General features: G+C 34.7%; 1 protein-coding gene across 1 annotated transcript in view; it reads left to right on the top strand.

Annotated features, from left to right (window-relative positions):
- Nucleotides 1-23,183, top strand: part of LOC112453288 (protein sickie-like) — a 96,204-nt gene that overhangs the window by 8,498 nt on the left and 64,523 nt on the right. Inside the window, exons 3-4 of the mRNA XM_025013932.1 lie at nt 9,644-9,761; nt 10,256-10,308. Of these exons, the coding sequence (XP_024869700.1) occupies nt 9,644-9,761; nt 10,256-10,308 (171 nt within the window). The remainder of the gene's footprint in view (nt 1-9,643; nt 9,762-10,255; nt 10,309-23,183) is intronic.

The raw sequence follows: 23,183 nt of genomic DNA, 5'->3' as shown, positions 1-23,183 counted from the left end.
TATATATATATTTGTCTATTTCTAACAATTTCTCCCTGAATACTCAGGCGAGAGTTGCGCTTTGCTGATCGGAAAATTGGCCGCGGAAGATTTTGCTACACAATTAACAATAAGCGCACAGTTAATGCGCAGCAAAAGAGGGTGAAAAGCGTAGAGAAAGAAGGGTGCCGCGACGATATACAGATCGTTTGTAACGAGCGATGCCAAAGAAGGATAATCGGGCAATGATCGGCGGAATTAGTCCAGGGGTCTGTATACCTTTTGCATATTAGTATTGAACAGCAACATAATGAGCGTATTATACGTTACATGAAGTATATATATACGCTATTCTCTTTTTTCCTCCATATAATTTTAGCAACTTATGAAAACACTTTCTTTAGTCTTTTTCTTTTCATTAGAACACTGTATTAAATTAAGAGGATCATCTTGACCGATTCGGATTATGCGTTGAAAATGATCTCCTGATCCTGCAGTTTCCCTTGCGCTTTCGATTTTCTCTTATCCTTTACCCCGTTGTCCCAAAGGTTGGCTGGCGTGTCTCGATATCGTTCGGGTTAAAGCAAACCTAATTCCGGCAGGCTGGTTCCATAGTCGGGTGTGTCCATCGAGACGAGCGGACCTCCCGCTCGTCGTAATCGCGCAACAAAGCTCAGTCTCTCACTCCCTTTTTTGTCTCTCATCCTCTCGAAACGGGACGCGTTCTGCCCGCAAAATTGTCGCGCCGACGGAAACCATCCCCAAATCCCCTCGCCACCGTTGGGGGAAAAGTGAAACTCATTCTCTTCCGTCACTATGAGTCGAAGTAAATTAATTCCGCAACATCCAAATGGCAGGATTTTTATCAAAAATTCCAAGAAGTGAAAAAACATCGAAGAGATTGGAAAATAGAAAAGAAGGAATTTGAGAAAATTCTTGAAAAGTTCAAAATAGCAAATATATGAAGTTTAATTTATTTTTTAGAAGAAATTAATAAGTTTTCTCCAAAACAATGAAATCAGAGATTAAAGAATGATAAAGACTTAATAATTTTGTGATTTTGTCACGGCGGAACAAAGCATTGAAAGTGTTTACCGTAGTCAATCTCAACCGACAATTTACCCTCTTGCCTTTGAAAAAAGCACACTAGCTTACCTTTCATCTCGTCCCCTTTTTCCGCTCGCAAAATCATCCTCTCGGTTGCATTATCGCGCAGAATGAAAGAAAAAAAACGGACAGGATTACGCGACTAACGAGCCGTCAGACTGCCGTCAGGAGCGAATTAATTATTGTCCTTTAACGGTTTCGTTTCCGGCTCCTGAACTCTCAGTGTCGCCGCCGTTCCGGGAGGGATCGGCGGCAATATTCAATTTCATGCATCCTCTTTGTACCAATGGTTTCTCCATCGCTATCCACACCAGCACCAATGGACAATTATTATCCTTTGACTGCCCCTCGATTTTCGGCATGCGAATTGCCCCGCCGGAAAAACGACCGTCGAACTGTCCAAATTAATTGCCAAAATTTTGACAAGCACGGATGCTTTTAATTCGAATATTAAGTTCTGAAAGATCATGCGACGTCAACTCGCGCGGACGCGAGAAAAATTATACTTGCATAAATCTTACTATTACGCATTCACAAATGTAATTACATTGCGATAACAAAAATATATAAAGAATTTATAAATGTGGAAAAAGATTCAACGACTTCACAAATTCTGATAATTTTATTTTCAATAATTTGTATCAACAAAAGTGTTAATAACACTTTTCTCATTAAAAAGTTATCAACGTTTAAAGTTTTTAAATAGAACCACATTTTATTTTTGTTAATACTGTCGAGAATACCCGAATAAATTCTGATTATTGAAAATATTATAAATTCTTATTTTTATTTAATTGCAATGGCAATTCTCAAAGCAACTCAAGTGTTTTACACTTGTGAAGACGCTACAACTAAATTATATCAATTAAGCTAATTAGAATTTGACATTAAGCTAATGTCAGAATTATCTTAATCTTTATAAAAGTAAAATTAAAATAATTTGTATAACAATAGAATTTAAAACATCAAAGTTTAGTTAGCAAGATATTTTTAGTATTTTATGATTAAAAACTAATGTAGTTTGAAAAGATAACTTGGACTGAAGGTATTCCGCAAAGCCGAGGGAATCCCGCCGTTTTAATGACGAATGAACGAGCAGCAGGTATACGTTATACAAACGAGACTCCCCATGAGCATTCCTGACAGGTGCGCGGATCGATTGCTATTCCACGCGGCTCGCGTACGAGCAGCATCATTAATTGTAATGCCTGCCATGGCGTTGCCTTTTAACGCGCGCGCGCCTAGTCGCGACCGCGACTCGCGACACGGGGCGGTCGTGTGCGATAATCGGGGCTAAGTCGAATATCGATTATCAGCGCGTACGCAGTTCTAACAGGTTCTTATCAACTATGATACATTGCAATTCTGTCCTCGGTTTAACATCTAAGATAAGGGACTGGGGAAAAGAGAAAAGAAAACGTTGTATAATATAATAATTGTATTGCCTAATCGAGACCTTGATGCAAATAATTCTAAGCCTTAATTAATTAATTGTTTAGATTTGTATTTATAGAGCTTGAAGCAAAACTGTGTGTGTTGGGAGAGAAATCTGATAAATAAAATTAAATTCTAATTAATTTCTTTTGAGAGGTTTTGAGAAAAATTGATTTTGGTTACATTGAAGCCTATAAATAGAATTATATAAGATAGGATATGATAGTTACGGTCGAACGGCGCGTCGCGATCTAATCAACGACGGTTTCTTGGATCGGTCACTGATGAATTTACGACCCTCTACTCGATTCCATTAATTCGTTAATTCAAACGACGACGCCTACGCAAACGACAACGCTCGTTCGTTTTGCTCATCGTGCTCTATTTTGAGTTAAACGTTACCAACGTCGCCGTCACCGCTTCTTCCTTCGGCTGCGAGCGCCGCGCCGAACCGTCTCTCATTCTCTATTTTCATCCCTCCTGAGCACGTTATTTTCGCCTACGAAGGAAAGATATTGTCTTCCTGGAATATCGTCGGATGTCTCGCAATTTTTTATTAGTTTTTCTTCTTCTTCTTCTTCTTCCTTTTCACTTTCTTCTTTCTTTTCTTTATACCGGTGCACTGTACAATTTTCTTACTTAAAGTTAACTTAGGACAGAATTAATGTGCATTTAAATATATATACATATGCATATTTATACATGTACAGTATGTATATACATATATTAAAATTTGCATTATTTTCATATTAATAGTTATTAAGAGACACGGTAGTGTCTCGCGCCAATATATATATATATATATATATATATATATCGACATTTTAACATTTTTATTAAGAAAAAGATTGATTCGAAATTGATCAAAGAATTTTCCGTTAAAAATTCTCGTGATCTTGAAATAATAAAGATATACTATATGTAATGCTAAAGATTAGGTAAAAAGTTGCAATAAATGATGGTTTATTGCTAAATTAATTAAAGGAGTCATTGACAGAAATTATAAAGTTTTGTTGTATTTAATTAAATTGATTTTTGATATTTATATTACGCGCACGATATTATAATTTCTAGAAAGTAGCAAAGTCAAATAGTGATACGTGAGTGTAGATACGAATTAGTCGATGATTGTGAAATTGCTGCGTTTAGGGAGTTATTAACTTTGATACATTTTGATATTAGGATATTATACGTTTGTATAACTTCAGGGATATTGATTTATCTGCAAATTTCGATTTTATTTTACATTCAGCAAACTATGTTACACAGACGTTACAAAAACATAGTTTGGTTGAAGTTTGATTAAATGCAAGCTCGGGAGAATTATATTGTTGAATCGGCGCTGACTCGTCCGTGTCATCGAAAATTCTCAGTAAACCTTCTTAATGTCGTTACACTTCTGCGATTCTTCAACAGCTCGATGCAGTTTCCTCGTCACGTCCATCGTACCGTCTTAAAATAGCGATCTTAAGATGTGTCACACTTCCTGATCACATACGTCGTCATCATCATCCTTAGCCCTTGATTTCTCGAAACTTTCGTACACATACAAGTGTTTTTCATCAGAATCTGAATATACACTACACTTATGAGATTAACCAATGAAAGTTCAATATAATTATTATAAATTACACATTTATGACACATAATTCTATAATTTATAATCTTTTTTAAATTTAAGAGACTAAAATGTCATTTTTTTATTTCTACAAACTTTGAGATTAGATTAAAATTAGATTTTAGAATATGTATAATTCTCTTTTTATTTCCTTTTTATTTAATTTCTTTTTAATTTTATTTTAATTAAATTATCTAATTTAAATATATTAAACAGACATTAAAATGAAGTTTACACAAATCTCGTTCTAGTTAATTATTCTTATCGATCTTTGATTAAAATGACATCTTTTTTTAATGATAAAAAAAAAGATAACTGAAAGGAAGATATAATTATATTATTAAGCACTTTACTTTATTTAAATATGCTTATTATAACATATATTGAATATTGTGCTTTTTAAACAATTTTCTAAAATTTCCAGTGATTTTCTTAGAAGTTTTCTAATTGTCAACCTGCAATTACATCAATTTTGATATTCTATGCGATAAATTTTTGTAAAGATCGATAGACAAAAAAGGAAAGTGAAAGGAGGTGGTAAAATTGGAGGAAGACGAGGATAAAGTGAAAGAGATGAGGAGGGAGGAGATTATGGAAGAGAAGGAGAAGAAGGCGCAAGAGAGTATATACCTACGAATAGAGAAATGTGTGCTCGCGTATTCAGTTACGGCCGGTGCGTCGCAGAGTCGAGACGCTTCCGTGTTTTGCTTGCAACTCTTGCAAGCATCACGACGCGACACGACGCGATGCGTCACGTTGTTCGTCCGATCATTTGGAACGAGAGTGATTTGCTCGCGAATTGAATAATTGAATGATTGATTAAGTTTTTCTCTTCTTCCTCTTCTTTCTTCTCTTTTCCCTCGACCTTTTTCTCGCTTTCGACGCTCAAAAGAAGATTGTGAGAATGAAGAACGGAGGGATTCAGACGCGAATTATATCAACGATTTATTAATCTTAGCAGAAGAATTGAGGATTATATAATAAAAGGATTAGTGTGAATGTTTTTTATTAATTCGTCGAAAACACTATACTGATTTTTTTCGTACTTTATTTTACATCTGTTATTTGGTATCAGTGCATAATGCTCTTATAAAAGAGAAATACAGAAAAACACGATTTTTAACGTAAAAAAAAATATATAAAGATATTTAACAGTGGATTCCAGTGAAATGATCTCTCTCTTGACAGAATCAAGTGTTTAAGTGAAACTAATATCGATTTGTTTGAATGTTGTCATGATCCCGTCAAGATTTAGTAGATATTATTATTATATCGACATAATATCTTAATTTAAATTCCAATAAAAAAAAGAAGAAAACATGATAGAAATATAAAATAATCATCTGTGGTACTAGTGAATTGAAAAGAAAAATTGAGGATGAAAAGTTAAAGATCAGAGAAATTGATTTTGATGATAGTACGAATAGTGTAATTGCAATTGTGCATTATCGCGTGATAATCCAGTGCAAAGCGTCTGGTATAGATGCAATTTGTCGTGAGGAATAATTGGAAAGGTAGACTCGGATGACGCTGGAACGTCGCGGGGGTCACAACGACCACCGGCGGCATCATGGCGTGTATCAGAGCGCCGAGATCCGTGCGCGGTTCTATCGACGACATCAAAGCCGATTCTACGCGTAATGTCGTGCAGGTAATTCTTTTCTTCCACTCGTATCTTTTTTGCCGAGAGATGTTGAATATGTTGGCGAGTCTGTAAATATTGTTTTACGAATTCACTATTATTATTATTACTATTTTTAATAATGGCAAAGCAGCTGTACAATCAGGTGCACTTAAAAATAAAAAATACTTAAAGATAAAAAGATAAAAATGAGTTCGGGATAAATAAAAATAAGACAATTGAAACGATTATCTTGACAATTATTGAAAATAATAAATCCACTCTGTTAAATTTGTAGTGTCAAATTATATCACTCAATTTGAGGCATTTTTAACTATTTCTATAGGTCGCCGCTGCTCCTATATTTAATATGTCGTTAATTTAATTAAAACAATGTTAATTTACAATGGTATTTTACAATTACAATATTACAATATTTTACAATGGTATTTTGGATATTTTATTTCGCAAATAATTTTTTTCATTACTTCATAATATAACTACTAAATCAATTATTTTCTCTCTTTTATTATTATTTTCAAGTAACAAATATAACAATTCCAAAAATTCCCAAGAATAATCTGTCTCATATTAACCTTTGCTACCTAATCTAAACGAGTCTCTTTAGCATATGTGTTCCCCTCGATCTTGCTTCAGCGATCTTCAGCTTTCTCTCTCTTTACTGAAATATTCCGGGAAAGCCCAGAGATTCTATCGGGAAAGCGGGAAAAGAATCGGCGACCCCGCCGCGGCCGTCGTAATAATGGCGACCTGAAATCATGAAGCACACACAAAACCCTCCGCGCATCCCTTCGTACCGTTCGTCTCTTTGCGCGCTCAAAAATAGTACGCGATGACTAACTCTCTTCTCTCCTCGCTCTTTGCTCCTGTCCTCCTCCTTCTCTTCCTCTTCCTCTCGTCTGTACGACAACCACGTTTGTGTCCCCTTGTGCTTTCCGTCTCCCAACTTCCAGCTCCCACTGCTCCCAGTGCTGCGAACGAGCGCGCGCTCGCCTCTTCGGTGACTCTTGAGAGCCGCTCGCTCGCACGCTTGCTCACACTGAAAAGCCTGGCGCTCCGCCAGCGCGGTAAACGCGTCAGGACAATTCATGCTTCCGCGCGTGATTTATGTCCCCGATGCTCGCTTATAGATACAAACGTATATAAAAATTAGATATAAAAGTTCCCGCGAGAATAGGTGCTGCTGTAATTACATTTGAGAAATATTGGGTAATTAATTAAATATTTTTGAGAAATATTTTATTCTTATTATACTCTTGCTTTTTAGATATAAATTGGAAAGTATTGCACAGAATATGTGTAAGTATAATCGTATCTATTTAAACAATGAAAAGAATTACAACCGTAAATAAGCTGTAAAGAGAATAAAACGTACACGTAATTATTAAATTTTTATGATTTTATGAAAAATTACAAATTCTGAATAGATATACTTTGATGAAGACTGCATTATTTAGAAACTGCATTCTTATGTGATATCATATAAAAGTATTTAAAGATTAATAAAATATTTAACAGTAAATAACAACGAATAAAATAACAATGGAAAACGATTGTACATAAAAAAATGACGGTTGTAGTACTTTATTGATGGAATTAAAAAATTTACTTTTCTATGTCAATATAACAATGAAAATTCTCAGTGCAAAATCTTGTGAAATAATTATAACAATAACAGCACAAATACAATTCAAAATATAATAAAATGTAAATATATCTGCATTAATATCGATTCGAATAATTTAGAGTATAAATTTATCCGAGAGGATCGTTCTTCTCTGCCATTTGAATATCCGACAAATAAATATGGAACATGCACGATGACAAAGTTGTGGCAGTCAAGCACCTGCGGTGTAATAAAATATCAAGTGAAAAAAAAAGAGAAAGAGAGAAAGAGAGAAAAAGAGAGTAAGAGAAGGAAGAAGGGTCGCGTGTTAATAAACGTAAGTGTACACGCACTTGCACGGGGTTGCAATCAGCGGGAGATAACACCCACATGACGTATGGGTCGCCGCGTATGATGGAAATGCAAATGGATGCGTCGCGGTCGCGCGTCGCGCTGTTTTCGTCGAAAGGGAAAACGACAGAAAAAGAATCCGCGAAGCTTCGCGGTCAGCTGCAAATGCATTCAATTTCGTCGCGCGCCGGGCACCTGTCGCGCATAAGTGTCTTGAGGACCATCGAGACTTGCAATGTCATCAACGACATGCTAATTGAAATTCTGTATGGCGATCGAAAATTTGTCACGTAATTGAGACGATTTATAACATGATTACAGTGACGCAATAACTGAGATATATGCTCTAATTAGAGGTGCTACTTGGATTTATGATGTCGCGATTAAGTTTTGCGCTGCATAATTGGCAATGGAAAACTTGGGTAGCAATCTATAACATATTTCGTTAACAAGAAGAGGAATCTGACTCGGCAACAAATTAACCGCTTGAACGTAATAATAAGATAAATCAAATCGCAGGATTGCGACAGCAACATGCGATGATAGACTTCCGAAGTGCACTTTGCCCGTAAGTGCTCGTTAATGCGTTTCTCCGCATTTTAATCCGCTCACTCACTATGAAATGACTATGCACGATGCGTATAATTTTTTTTATTTCACGCATGTAGTTCTCTAAAAGATATTTTTTTTTCAGATTTTTATTTTATTTTATGTGTTTATTAGAATTTTTAGATAGATATAGGTAGAGAGAAATTGAGAATTTACAATATATTGTTTTTATTTACAAAGTATTTAAAAAAGATATTATATGCTATTACTATTTGATTATATCTTATTAGAATTTTATTGAAATATAAAATTTTTGTAGTAATTTTTTAAGTTATAATTGTTTCTTTATCGGTATTATTTGCTATTTTCTCTCACGCGTATTTCATGCATATATTGATGAGTCATAGCTTCATAAACGATAAGAATTTATAGAACAATAAATTGTGAAGCACGTATGTGTTAAATATGAGGTTTTGTGCGATTTGACATGCCATGAAAAAGACGAATAAGAAAACATTCTTCAAGGTGAAAAGATTCCTATCGCGCCAATCGGCATTCTCCACTTTGCTTCCTCTGCTTCGAGTAATGCAGGATCAACATGTATATTTTGAACAAGTTGATTAGAGTTTACTGGAAATAAATTGTCATCAGTTAATTGCATTTTTATGTATAAAATTATTTTTGGCGGAGTAAAGTTATTTAAAATTAATTTTTATTAAAAAAGTTTTAATGAATTTTTAATACCTACAGGAAAGTAACGAATGTCTGAAAAGAATTATTTGTCATTTTCGTAAACATAAACTCCTGTGGGACTGAAGCGAGCAATTAAGAAATAATAACCAGCATGCAGCCGCGGGACGAAGAAATAATAATCGATCGATCGACCATTAAAGTTCATTCCTCCATGATATGTTTGCTCTCTACAAGCTATTTGTTATTTGCTTCTCTCTCTTTCTTTCTCTCTTTCTCACGATCGCGATCGCCTTTAATTCACCAAGCTACGATCTCAAGAGTCGATCGATCAGTCATCGCCGATGAAACGCGACGTAATTAAGAGCAATGCAATTTTCCGCATTGTGCTTCAACGAGTAACTCTGAGTACTCAATTCATTCCGCGAATTTTTTTTTCTTATCAAGAAGCAAAAAAATAGTAACAAGAAGTAGATATTATAAATAAAAAGATTTAACATTGAAATTGCTTCGAAACTATATAGGTATTTGTGTATTTCAAGGAAAAATAAGAAAAAAAAGAAGAAAATGATAACTTAGAAAATATTATTAATTATAATATTAATGATGTCTCATAGAACATATATGCGTATATGTTATTTTATATAATTATTTTTGTTAATTTCAGATCTACACAGATTGGGCAAATTATTATCTGGAACGAGGGGGTTGCAAGAAACGGGTGACCGATCTCCAAGCTGATTTCTGCGACGGTGTCCTTTTAGCCGATCTGGTAGAGGCTGTCAGTAAGTATCTTTTGGATACTCTAATTTTTTTTAAATCTAATCTAGTAAATATTTATAATATGAAAAAAAATTCAAGATGTATTCATGAGATGTTTGCGGACTTATAAATCAATTATATTTATAAATCTTATAACATTGTATTAAAATTTCTTTTTTATTTAAATTAATTCTTTGGTTTAATACAAAAAATTTATATTAAATAAAAATTTAGAATGCCGCGGAATTTTATTAATACAAATCGAAGCGCAAAAAAGATTGAGCGATGGGTCGCGATATACATCTGTGATTCGCCTAACAGTACTGAATCGTTTATGGCCAGTTGGACAGTTACCTATAACACATAAATCGACACTAAAGTCATTAGTGCATAGGGTACGACAGTCACGTGCCATACGCGCGTGTATGCAATTCACAGCGACGTCCGTTAGTCGGCTGTCGGCTAAATGAAGGAGAAATAACTTTTAAATTAAAATGCCCCGTTTTTCTTATTGCAGCTAATCAGAAGGTGATCGACGTAAATCGAAAACCGAAAAGCGCTCAACAAATGGTGAGTGTATTTTAAAATTATCGCACAGATAAAGTATATAGCAACGGTTAAGATAAAAATTTCAAGTTAACTTTTATTTGTATAACAAAAATAAATTGCATACATTTTATTGCTGCAACGTATGCAAAATGAATCTTTATATTCTCACATAAATAAAATATTTCAACTATACTAGAATATCTGCTAATCAAATTTAAAAGAATGCTAACTGTTTGCTCGTTAGTTATGTGAGAAAAGAAAACACTAGATTATAGATAAAGCTTAATCAAGTATGAAACGGAAATTCAAAAGATTTGGTATTTGATACGCGGATGCTCCGGATCTTCGTCCGGAGAAGCAAATTTAAGAACCAGCTATGCACGAGCGCAGTCCTTTAAAAATAGAAAGCTCACAAGCTCGCTTTCCCTTCCTTTCCCCGCTTAGGATACGTAGATAAAATTCGTGCAACTGTACGTATACGGTGCACCATAGATCACCATCTTTTCGAAATATTTAGACTAACACGCAGAAAAAGACAGACGCGATTACATTTTGCGGCACGTTCTGTCTCTAAATATCTCAATATATGTTTTTGCAATCTTAAACTTTTAATTCATTTTTACACGTTTTTAACGTGTAATAAAATATTTGTATTTGTTCGTTTATTTACGCTTTCTTCCTTAGAAATTCTAAATTTTATTATCTTTCCAATTTTTATTAAAAATACATTGATTTTAAAATTATGTTTCTTGGTAGTTCCTATTAAAAATTTTGTTTAATAATTTAACTCTATAATATTTATTACAATATTATACATTTATCGTTGCCTCTTAACTTTTACATGTATTTTTGTCTTTGCTAATTCGATGTTTACTAATTAATTTTTTAATTAAATATTACCTATACTATACATAGTAGCTCTTTGGTTACTATATAGCTGAATAATAAATTTTCAAAGTCATTTATCTTACGCGCCCACGTATCTTACTTTATTATAAGATATAATTCTTCGTCATAATGTGCGTAATAATCATATCTTGCTATAACATTGTAAGATAAATTCGTGCCTCTGGTTCAAGAAAAATGATCAACTTGAATCTCAGATTGGCATTTTAATTGGCGTTTTACGGAAGCATTGCGGCAGGGATTCGCTCAGAATCACATAACCTCTGACACGCGCGTTTTATACTTACGATTAAGTGTATACCTGGCTTCCGTACAGACTCAGCATTCTCGGTTAATTAAAAGCTGTTAATTATAACGTCTTGTTACGTCCTCGCTCGTAAATTATCTCGACTACTTATTTTTTTTTCTTTTACCAGGCGCGACACTTTACTTGAGTTCTTCTCACGGGAAAAGTTTTAAATTGTTTAAACAGAAATAATATTTTTTCATAATTAAATTTGAATATTTTCTGAAAGAAAATTGTTTAGCAACATTATTAAGCTTTAAATAATTTATTGCCTAATGGAGAAAAAATTGACATCATAATCTGAAAAATCTGAATAAGTACTTTTCTTCCTATAATTAAATTTTTTTATTATTTAAGAATTAAAGGTCTAAATTATTTTTTATAGTAGTTTAATACTTGACAAAAGGTTCGAGATCATCCGATAAAATTTTAAAATGTCACGTACATACTTGTACCTTTTTCTCCTGTAACATTACAAGGACTCTATTTTCACTGACAATTCTTCAACTTGTATCCTTTAAGGTAGAGCATCGTGCGACTCAGGATTATGCAAATTTGAAACACGAGGTGGCATCGTCCTGTGAGAGAGAGAGAGAGAGAGAGAGAGAGAGAGAGAGAGAGAGAGAGAGAAAGAGAAATATAACTCGACTATACATGTTTCAATTCATCCATCCGCATGTGACGTGGCTCGTTTTCCCGGTGAGATGCACTCGGAATCCATAAAATACGCATTTCTTTTCTCTCGACCCTTTCTTCTTTCTTCTTATTCAAACATAGTTCTCACATCTATAGTAAATATTGATGAATTGAAAATTAGAAGCATTCACGTCCCTCCATTCTGCTCTCAATGTAGTAAATTTGTTTCTGTTCGACATTGAATAAAATTTTATTAAAAAATTAGAAATAATAAATATATATTATTGAAATTATATAAAATATAATTAGGTACATAAAGTAATTCGAAAAATGACAGTAGAATTTAATTTTATTCTCGATAGAGTCGAACAATATTACGAACAGTTTCGCGTTACTTTTCAGTTCTTGACAGAGACTTTACAGTTTACTAGGCCAGAAAACTTTGCACACAGCTCTTAATAGCTGTAGTATTTGCTTTGCTAAGTACTCTATATTACTTTAGAGTTTAGTTCGGGGTGGTACTTTGACAGTACAGGCGACGTAAAGCTTTTCGAAGCTTTTTCTCGGGTTTCGTTCTTACCCTCGATCGAGCGAACGGCATGAACGAATCTGTAGTCAGGCTCGTAGACGTCGCCTTTCCAATTTCGCGGTGTCGAGGGTGGACGCTAAGGAAAGGAGAAGGGCTCCGGTCTATAATTAAAGCAAGCCAAGCACACGCGCCATATGTACAGGGTGATTCACGTAAATGATAAGTGAAGATAATCATCAAGGCAAAGAAACTCGATCAGTCCACGTTTTTTTTTTTGAGGGTCTTTAATGTTAAAAATATTTGTTGTCATAATAATTTTAATATATGTATAGGGGGCAGAATATTAGTATTTAAAATATAAACTTAACTATAACATTTTTTTTTAATATATAATACACAATTATTGTGAAATATTATCCAGTCTTGAAAAATATTGAATTCTGAAAGTTTAATCTTGAACACATTTTTTTATTATTTATTTCCATTGATTTTTTCATTAATTTCTTTGTCCCTTTAGCGATTTGTGAAACAACTTGTAACCGACTCGAATCACGTGTTTTCCTTTCTGAACCGCGCTCAGCACGCGACTTGCAACTCGTCGTCGGTTTACAACTTGTACGCACTCCTGCAACACGTACAATAGCGTACAGAAATGTACGTTCTTCGTTTATACGAAGAACTACATAAACCGGAAGTCGGATAGTTGCATAAATCGGCGTGCAGCGCTATACACGTATATACATATATATATAAAGATGCGATCCATTCTCTTATTCCATGTCTGTCATATCAGTCTTTTCAATAAAATCAGTCTTTATTTATTGAGAAAAAGATTTAAAAATGGATTAAAAGGGATTAATAAGAAAAATTTTAACAAATTTAAAAAATTTAAAAGTTTATTTAAAAACATTTTTTTTAGAATAAACAAATTTGAATTTAATTACTTAATTTTGGAGTTTTTCTGTTTTGTTAGGCTTTTTGAATTAATTTTAGACAATTCCCATACGATTGTAGCCGTTCAGATCGAAAGTGTTAATATAATATTAACGATAATATTAATATAATTATCAAAAAGTTTGCTCGTTTTTCTCCAGTGCGCATATAAACAGCTCGGTCCTGCGACAGAACTGGACAGAACTGAGCTGGTTCTTGTCTTCGCACTATCCTTCGATCGTCAACGTTGTTTTGATGATTAAAAGAGAGTCGGCTAAACTCAAGCTTAAACCGGAACTGGCGTGACGTCTTTGGCCAGCCAGTCGACCCATTGCAATCTATTTCTATTTCGCGGATAATCCACTCTCTCGAGATAGCGAGGATGAGTCATTTCATATATATTAGTCAAGCATCGCGCCGACCTCCCTAATTTCCCCACGGCGATAATTTATAAATAATACGGATTGTCCTGGATTTTGTTTGCTGGATTATCTCAAGTAAACTTTACTTAAATTTGTGAAATAATATCATTAAAAATTAGGACTTTATATAGTAACTTTCTAATATAATTAAATATCTCTAAGGTGTAACTAATAATATATACTGAAAGATATTTTATTTTTTATGAGAAACATTCATGATTTAAAAGAAAATATTTATGGACCTAGAAAAAAAACATGACGAATAAGACATGACATTAAGATATTTGAATTCTATAATTATCATATATAGACTTCAAGCACTGAACGTGTAGAATCGTGACGCAATTCACCTATAATGAGGTAACACTAAACAGGCAAAGACCGATACTACCTTTAAGTAAACGCAACTCAACGAACAAGTCGCGCTCGAAAATCGATTACTCGATTGTTTAGATTAGACAAGTGCGAGCAAGTGTTGGGGGAAGTAGGTAGGGTGGCGATGATAGAACGTCGAAAACGTCGCAATACGTCGCAGGTGTCCCAGATACAAGATAGTATGTATATGTACTGCGCGAGTGCGCTAAGAGGGAAGAGAACGAAGAGAAAACGGGGAAACATAGGCGCGGTTTCCCGGTATAAGACCGCTTTGTGGAAAAAAGAAAGAAGTAGATGTTCTAGGCCGTAGTTCCTCTTTGAACTGAAAGTTCTATCGTATATGGGATATACATGTATATATGGGATGCCCTTGAAAACCTGCGTTTATATCTCACTTTGAATAAATTAATACGATTAAATCAAAAGAATTAATAGATATCTATTAAAAAATTATTTATTACAATTCCGATTTTTATTTTTTACAAATTTTAATTTTCTTTTAGTTTAATTAATTTAGCTTTTTTATTTATTTTTAATTAATTAAAATATATCTAAAGTTAATTTATAAATCATGCCAGTCTAATACATATCAATCTAGATTAATTCTCTTTAATCAAATTAAAAAACTCTAAATTGAAGGAATTTACCGTTCTTAGATTATATCTTTCTTTTTTACATAGAGTACAACCTTTCTATCTTCGTTTTAGCCATTAGGTATATCATTATTTGACGATAGTTTTGTTTTTCCCACGTAAGAATTCTTAAATCGCAAAAATGTGTGATCAGTCACGCCGTCTGTTGTGTTACTCGAATATCGGCAATAATTGCCGCGCTTAATCGTATTTTTGTATTCGTCGTGAAATTAACGGTCTGCACAATAGAAAAATAAAGGCAGACAATGTACCCACGCGACGTGCAATTTTCAATCCGGTGCATCGTCTCTTAATTAATGATTGATCGCGTAGAATCTCGTCTTGTAACAATAATCCACCGCATCTCTATTGATCCTCTACGCGGGCGTGACGTTACGAACGACTCGACGACTTGAAATGACTTGGAACTCGGAATGCAATTTTCCCTTGACGTAACGCGCAATGCATTCTGCGTCCTTAGATTCCCGATGATTCATGCTTTTAATCTCATTTCAACCCTGTGTGTGACCATTTATTTCTCTGTAATACCGAAATTGCAATATGTTTGCTGTCAAGGACAAATTACATTTTGAGTGAATTATATTATTGAGCTTTTTACAAGTAAGTCAATAATTTTCATCATATTTATATACACTTTAGAAAGTAATAGACTTTGCGTAATGAGAACTTAAAAATAGTGTAGTGCATTCCGGGTATTTCCGGCCATTTGTCAGCGCACAAGCGAACAGGTCTGTTTTCAAAAGTTAATGACGTTCCCGCGTAAGCCGATAAACTGTTACATTGTCGACTAGCGGGCTAGCGTGTTCGTGAAAGATTCAGTAATTCGATTTGCGGATGTCTTGGTGAATGAGCCGACCGCGGAAAAAAAGCCTCGCCTGCGCCTCTCCCCGGATCCCGTCAGTGTCGTAACGTCCAGAATACACAATGCCGAGTAAATTGGATGGAAATACGCGCGCGGATCAAAAGTGGTCAGTGCTCTTCCTGTTTCTTTACGCGTGCGCGTAATTTAGATTCTAAGATTCCGGAACCTTCACTACCTTGTATCCGATAATAATGTTCTGATTGTGACGCGATCTAAGCTCTCTTTCAAATTTTTAAAATTAGGATCTTGAGACTTAAAAATCTGGAATACGGAAAACATTAAACTAATTTGACATTTTCAAACTTTTTTTATTCTTAAAGTTTTTTTTACATCCAGTTGTTATATCCAGTCAATAACACTTGGTCTTAAAAATTAATTGACTATTATTGTCATCTAATTGGGCATTGATAAGAAAATGAGTGAACGATATTATGGACAATTGACCCCACTCACGATTCGCGAGCCACGTGGTGGATACCTGGGTTCTCCAGGCTCCCACACTCGGAGCACGCTCCCACTACCTGCCGATTGCTCCTTCTTCCTTCCTCCTTCGTCCTTCTCCGCGGGCTTGCTAACGCGGTCTCTGCTCGGCCAATTGCGGTGTGGCTCACCTCGACCTCGTGTCCCTGTATGTTCTTTCTGTCTCTCGTCGCTTAGTGTCCTACGGGTGATCCAGCAGCGTGGATGCTGCATCGATTCTCGCAATCAGAAAGCGCGCGAAACGTGTCAATAAATAAATCAATCAATTAGTTTTATTGCATCAATGTGTAGTGATTCATTATCGTGATGCTAATTAATTTATTGGCCAATTGGCCGTTGTGCGTTTAAACTTTATATCCGATGAGGAAACACAGAAGCTATCGTTAGGTAATATTAAATAAATTTTTTATTAATTTAATCTCCAATTTTATATCAATTTAATTATTATTAATTTTTCTTATTTATTTGATTTATTACTTTATACTTATATTATTTATAAATAATAACAAAAAACATTTTTAACCATTAAAAACTAAACACTTTTCACAAACGCTTTAACGTTTTAAAGTTTTATCAAATTTTTTATATGAAAAAATATTACTCTTTAGTTAATCAACGAATCTCCCAACTGTATTTATTGGAACAAATACCTGTTTAAAAAACTAATGTACGTATTTGGGACATAAGCAAGTCCAGAATACGAGTACTCCCCGTCGAGATACGCCGCGCTGCACGAGCGTGTGTTCTCCGTCTTTTCTCGGTTAACGTTTCATAATGCTCGAGTAGCACGTGCCAAGCGGTGATCCGTTTTACTTTTCGTGATATCGTTCTCGCCTCTTGTAACTCCGTTCTTTATGAATGAAAAAATTATCGATCTTCCAGCCTGGCTCGCGCTCGCTTTCATCTCCGCGAGCGATCGTTTGAGTGCTTGAATTTATGATTGCCGCGGCCATCGCCAGTAGACACGAATCGATATCGATCTCTGGGGATCGTGGGAAATTTCCAGTAAATTTACTATATTTATATATGTATAGTTAGATTTGTTAAATAAAATAAAATATAATAAAATAAAAAAAACTTTATTGATAAAAAGTTTTGTACAATATAATAAAAGTATAACATAAGGAAATTTGAGATTACTGACACAATGAGTGACAATTCAGAATGTTAGTTTATTATTAAAGTATACAGTTACGTGAATTTTTTAATATTTTATAATAAGAATTAAATATTAATATAACATTATATGTTTAATTGTTTAGGATTTTAATACACATATTATTATGTAATGTTGTGTGTGTGTGTGTGTGTGTGTGTGTGTGTGTGTGTGTGTGTGTGTATGTGTTAGTTAATATTATATTTCTGAATTAAATGTTAAATTAGGAAAGAGACAGACAATCAAAAAAATTAAATACGTAGAATTATTCATAAATGAATTAATATTATGCAACTTTGTTTCTCAGTGATTCATACAATATACTTCGAGGTCACATTAGGCTATAAAGGATTAACGGCATCGGAATGCCGGTAGTCCTGACGATGTAAGGAGATACTCTGAAAGCAATACCACAATCAACCGTTCTGCTCTTCGAGATTTCGTCTCTGATCTCATAAAAGATTTCTCGAAAGCCTCACGCCTCATGTTTCATGCTATTCATAATACTTAATTTAAAACCGATTTTTTTATTTAATGAGAATTCAATGACATGTCATGTGTCGCCATATCAGTCAAACATTCTTTGCGGATATAAATGTTTGTATTTACTATGAATATAATTATAAAGATAGCTTGCTGACTGCAGCCTTAATCCTATTATATATTTCGGGATTCGGTTAATCGAGTCTAGACGAGAAATCGAAATAACGGCTCGGCAAAATCACAGACGGTCGACTGTGCTGCGACCGCTCGCTCGCAATGAGCTAGCTTGGCCGACGAGCTCATTAACTCATAAAATTGAACGGGCTGAGTTGTCAGTCAAAGAAGCAGCGACACTCGCGCGCAGTTAATAAAGCGGCCGTTAATCGGCGACGACGATGACAACATATACGTCGTGGTGGATTCCTCTTAGCTAATTGCAAGTTCGACCCCTCGACACCCGAAATGATTGCATTCGCCGGACTGCCGAGCAAACTTTTCAAGCTCGCTTCTGTCCCATCTCGTGCGAATGCATTCCCAGTGAAAATACTCATCCGAAAATCTGAAAGTTTATTGGAATACAGACGAGATTAATCGCGAGAATCCTTAGAAATATGATTAATTATATATAAAACGAGGACGAGGTATTTATTGATATAGTAGCAAAAAAATTTAACAGGTGAATAATAATTATAGCAGACATTTATTTTAATCCATATCATCTACATTCTACAACAAGCATAATCAAATAAAATATTCTTTCCATTAAATTTATGTTGAAAGACTATAATAATCAAATTGTTTTATAATAATAAATGAGATCAAATGATATAGACTTACATCTACAGAGCTATATACCTAATTGATGCTCGAATTCTTAGGTTTTTCTTCTATCTTATCCAGTTTTTCTTATTGTCGATCTTTTATATCCACGAATAATTGAATTTAATTGAACCATTTTGCGCTATAAAAAGAAAGATAAACAAATCGTGTGAGCGAATGGAAAGTAAACGATGACTTCGTGCGACCCGCGAGTGCGTTTTATTAAATTATTATCGTCGTTTACGAGTCCAGAGCCCGTTCGGACTCGGACGACGCTGGTAAACGGCCGCGAGATCGGCAGAGTCAAATTGCCTCTTAAAACGAGCGTAAAGCAAATTGCATAAGTGGCGAGGTACACGCCGACCAATCGCAGTGTCGTCCTCAATGTGCACACTGCTACTGTACATGTCATATGCGCACTATATGTCGTATCCTTTGTGATACCTGCGGTCGCATACCTGCGTCTTGTCGCGATCTTTCACGTAAATCGTTGCCGACTTCCGTTGCCGGGGAAAATTGCGGGTATACTTATTATAGCGCGGCCTTGAAGTGGGAAAATAGACAATTATCCTGACTTGCGTTCAACAACATATACATACATACACACATTCATATACACATATACATACATACACACGCATACATAATGCAGCAATATTAGCAATAATTGTATATAGCAAAATGTAATTATAGGTTTCCTTCTTCCCCTTTTTACGAGATTTAAAACATTGCTTATTCATACATTATTATAACTACCTATTATAATTCACATCACATATTGTTGATATAGGTATTTTGGTCATTTTATTATCATATAAATTTTAATAAAATAGTCATAATAGAGTAATAATATTTTTTTTAGTTCTGGCTTCTTATATATATAAAAATGCGAATTTACATAAAAATTGAGAAAGAGACAAAACGCGTCATACACGATAACATATTCTATGTGAAATCGACTCAGACACTCCTTATCTTCTCTTCTACAACTATTTCAACTATTCGACCTCGTAAATCATTCCGCACACGCATGCCGCGCGCGTCGAGCATCGCTCGCAAACATCGCCCTGCAACCTGCAACGCGAACCTCTCGATATCCATCAAACGAACTACGTCCGTCGCACACGCCCGCGCGCGGATAGACGCGCGATCGCGATTGATGTACCATGTATACCCATCTATCGCCTAACACTAACAATTTATAATTTCGCCACTCTTTTCGCGAGGCGTAAATTCCATGCTTCAAGCGATTCGGATTCGAATTTTGCACTCCTGTTACATTCGCCTGCACATACTCCAAACGCGATTGCAATTAGCGCGATCGTCGACTCGCGGCATTTCGTCTATGCGAATTTCTGCCGTGATTGCGATTCTGTTGATATTGAGTTGTATTGCGAAAGCTTTGTAGGGAATCGTTGCTGCACGGTTGATTTCACGAAAATTAACGATATGTTTTGAGGTTCGTTGAATTTACTGTGCCATGCAAACTGAATACAATTAAAAATAAAATTAATTTCCTCACCGAATTTTCATATACATAATAATATTGTATAGCTTGACTTTGTTTTTACACACATATTCTTTTATTCATAATTTCTTAAAATATTTGGCAAATAATTTTTAACAAAAAATATATTTATAATTGTTATATAAAATCAATAAATCAATTTGTTATATACGTGTAATTTAAGATTAAATAAATTAAATACAAATTAATACATTAGCATATTAAAATTCTTTAATCGTATCGTCATTTAAGTAAATTAAGTTAAGATGAATAAATTATTAATTATTTTAAAAGACTAGCGAATAAAATTTAGTCTCTTCCTTTCTGGACGACTGGGATAGTGGGATATATAGTTACGAATCATAATTTACGATTCTACCTAGATATACGTTGGTTTTAACGAGCTGTTCTGGTGAGCCACGGGGAGTCAGTTTTTCGCCGAAGGATCGAGTCATCCGCGCTCTTGTGAATTTCAACGCACGTCTGATCAAATTGGCAGGAGATCGAGTTGACCGAGATAGAAGGGTATGGGCATAAAAGTAGTCTCCTAACGGTATCGAAAATGGAGAACCAGGTGTGCGAATGTGGTCGCGAATCTTCGCGCGCAATCTCCGCGAATTTCGCGTAACCGTCTCGCGCACTTTTGCACACGAAGGTGAATAGATTAGAGTTGAACTTATTGTTATAGATGTGCAAAAAATTGCAAATCTCTCTTGAGGGAAATCCTGAAACGAGGTAATTGCGTATCCGTATACCGTACCAAGGAGAAAGGACATTAATCGTAATTTTATAAATTTTTTTAAATACGTATTACAATCTTTGTCAAACATTTTTCAAGTTAAATTTAAAGTTAAATAATAGATGTTGTAATGCTAGTCTTCATTGGAGAAATTAAGCCAGATTTCAAGTTTTTAAATTTCTAAACTATTTTTCTATTACAAATACAAACAGATTGAAGAATTTTCGTTAAATGTTACAGCACAGCTTTCTCTTCTTTCTGTCTTTATTTTAATCTTTAGAATTATTAATTCTTGGTTTAATGAGAATTATTTATGATCGTTCTTCACATTAATTCAATGGAAAGAGATAACGACATCCTGAAACAAATACTTTGCATTGATTTCTACAGTATGTTTATTGACACGAAACAGATATGATCATTATAGTGCAGAACTAGTTTGCCGAAAGCCGAAGGTCATTCAAGCTGGGTGACACGTGTGTGCACACGTTGCAGTCCGCAACTTGCGGCTTGCAGCGCGGCGCATTGCAGCAACGAATTGCAGTTTCTGCGATCGTTATCGTCGCTTATTGTGCGCGCTGTATACGCGGTGCCGTTCTCATCGGCGCGCGGATTTTTACCGCGAGTCGTTGTCCGATCGTATGCCGGCTCGAAATGAGATTCAAGGTAAGCTTCGATTCGAGAGCACACGTACATTCGCGCGAGCTCGATACGGTAACGCGACTTATTCTAGATCTAGAAGATCCAGAATAAGGGTTTCCGAGCGATTATTATGTACGTGGGCCCAGAACGAAATATCGTTTTTGTTTTCTTTCGAAACAACGTTTCTCACACGAAAGAAAGGTCACGAGAATTACTCAATTTCGAGATATTAATGATGGAATTTTGATATTGGTAAATCAAAGATTGAATTCCAGGGATCCAACAAAAATGGTAGTGACCGACTAAAGATTTAAGAATTCGGAAGTTTTGAAATTCCAATACCTGAATTGAAATCGAAGGATCGCAGAATAGAAACGCGACAAATTTTTATAATCTAAATTTCGCGGAATTCATGAATTCTCGAGAGATCTTAGATTTCGAGGATATCTCACCGCTCAAGAATCTCATAATCTGTATACCTGGAGAAGAAGCTATATTAAACAAAAATATATATAATTTTGTTTTATCGCGATTGATATAAGATCAATTATTCAAATTTTGTCTTGAAAAATTTAAGATCTCAAAATTTTTCAATATTGTGTTTACTGAATTAATCCTTGCATTTCATCGTTATGCGTGAATTAACGCGCACGATTTGCAAGGATCCACGGACGATTATTATGAGATCACCCTGCAGCTTTTCGAAGCCGTTCGCGAACCGTTCATTTTTCGCCGCAGATTATCATGCTCCCGTTATACATTCCGCGAATTCTGTCGGTCGTTGTAACCATTAAGCCGGCTTGTTTGGAACCTACTGGATTATATACACTGGGTGATTCGAAATTTCGATGAGATTGCAACTTACCTTTTAATTTTGTAATTAGATCCTGAGAGTCTTAGAACTTTAAAATCTCAAATCTTCCAATCTTGATAACATAAAGGCTTTAAAAATTTTAGCTTTAAAATTTTAGATTCTTTAATTTTAACAGCATATGGATTCTCAGAAAAAATTTATATTTTCAGATGTCTAAAGACTTTTTTATATAATTTTGATAGAGATTTTTTATGTGATAAAAGTGCAATTCTATATACCTAAAAGTTATAAATGAAAAAATGCTGTAATTATAAATAATATTGTTAGTTCAATTATTACTTTATTACTTATCTCTATTTAGTGCTTATCTCTATAGGTGATTTTAACCCTGTTTTAATCCAATGAGAGTTACTTATTTTGCTACTTTGCGATTCGTTCTTAAACAATTTTGGTGAGAGCGAGTGCTGAACGGGGCGTGAGTAATTTTCTTGAGCGAGAAATTCGCACTACAACGCGCGTTAAATTGAAGCACGTTCTCAGCAATGGTTTTAATTAAAACCCGCAAGGCAAACGGTAATCTGTACTAATCACGAAATTGATCCGCCACGCTTCCAACCCGCACAAACTCTTTCTTTCTTTGCCTCGGATAAAAGG

This window comes from Temnothorax curvispinosus, unplaced genomic scaffold (assembly GCF_003070985.1).
Source record: "Temnothorax curvispinosus isolate PA1 unplaced genomic scaffold, ASM307098v1 QBEX01004244.1, whole genome shotgun sequence".
In the NCBI taxonomy this organism is placed as follows: Eukaryota; Metazoa; Arthropoda; class Insecta; order Hymenoptera; family Formicidae; genus Temnothorax; species Temnothorax curvispinosus.
The sequence above is the reverse complement of the archived record's forward strand: the minus strand, read 5'-3'. Positions and strand labels throughout refer to the sequence as shown.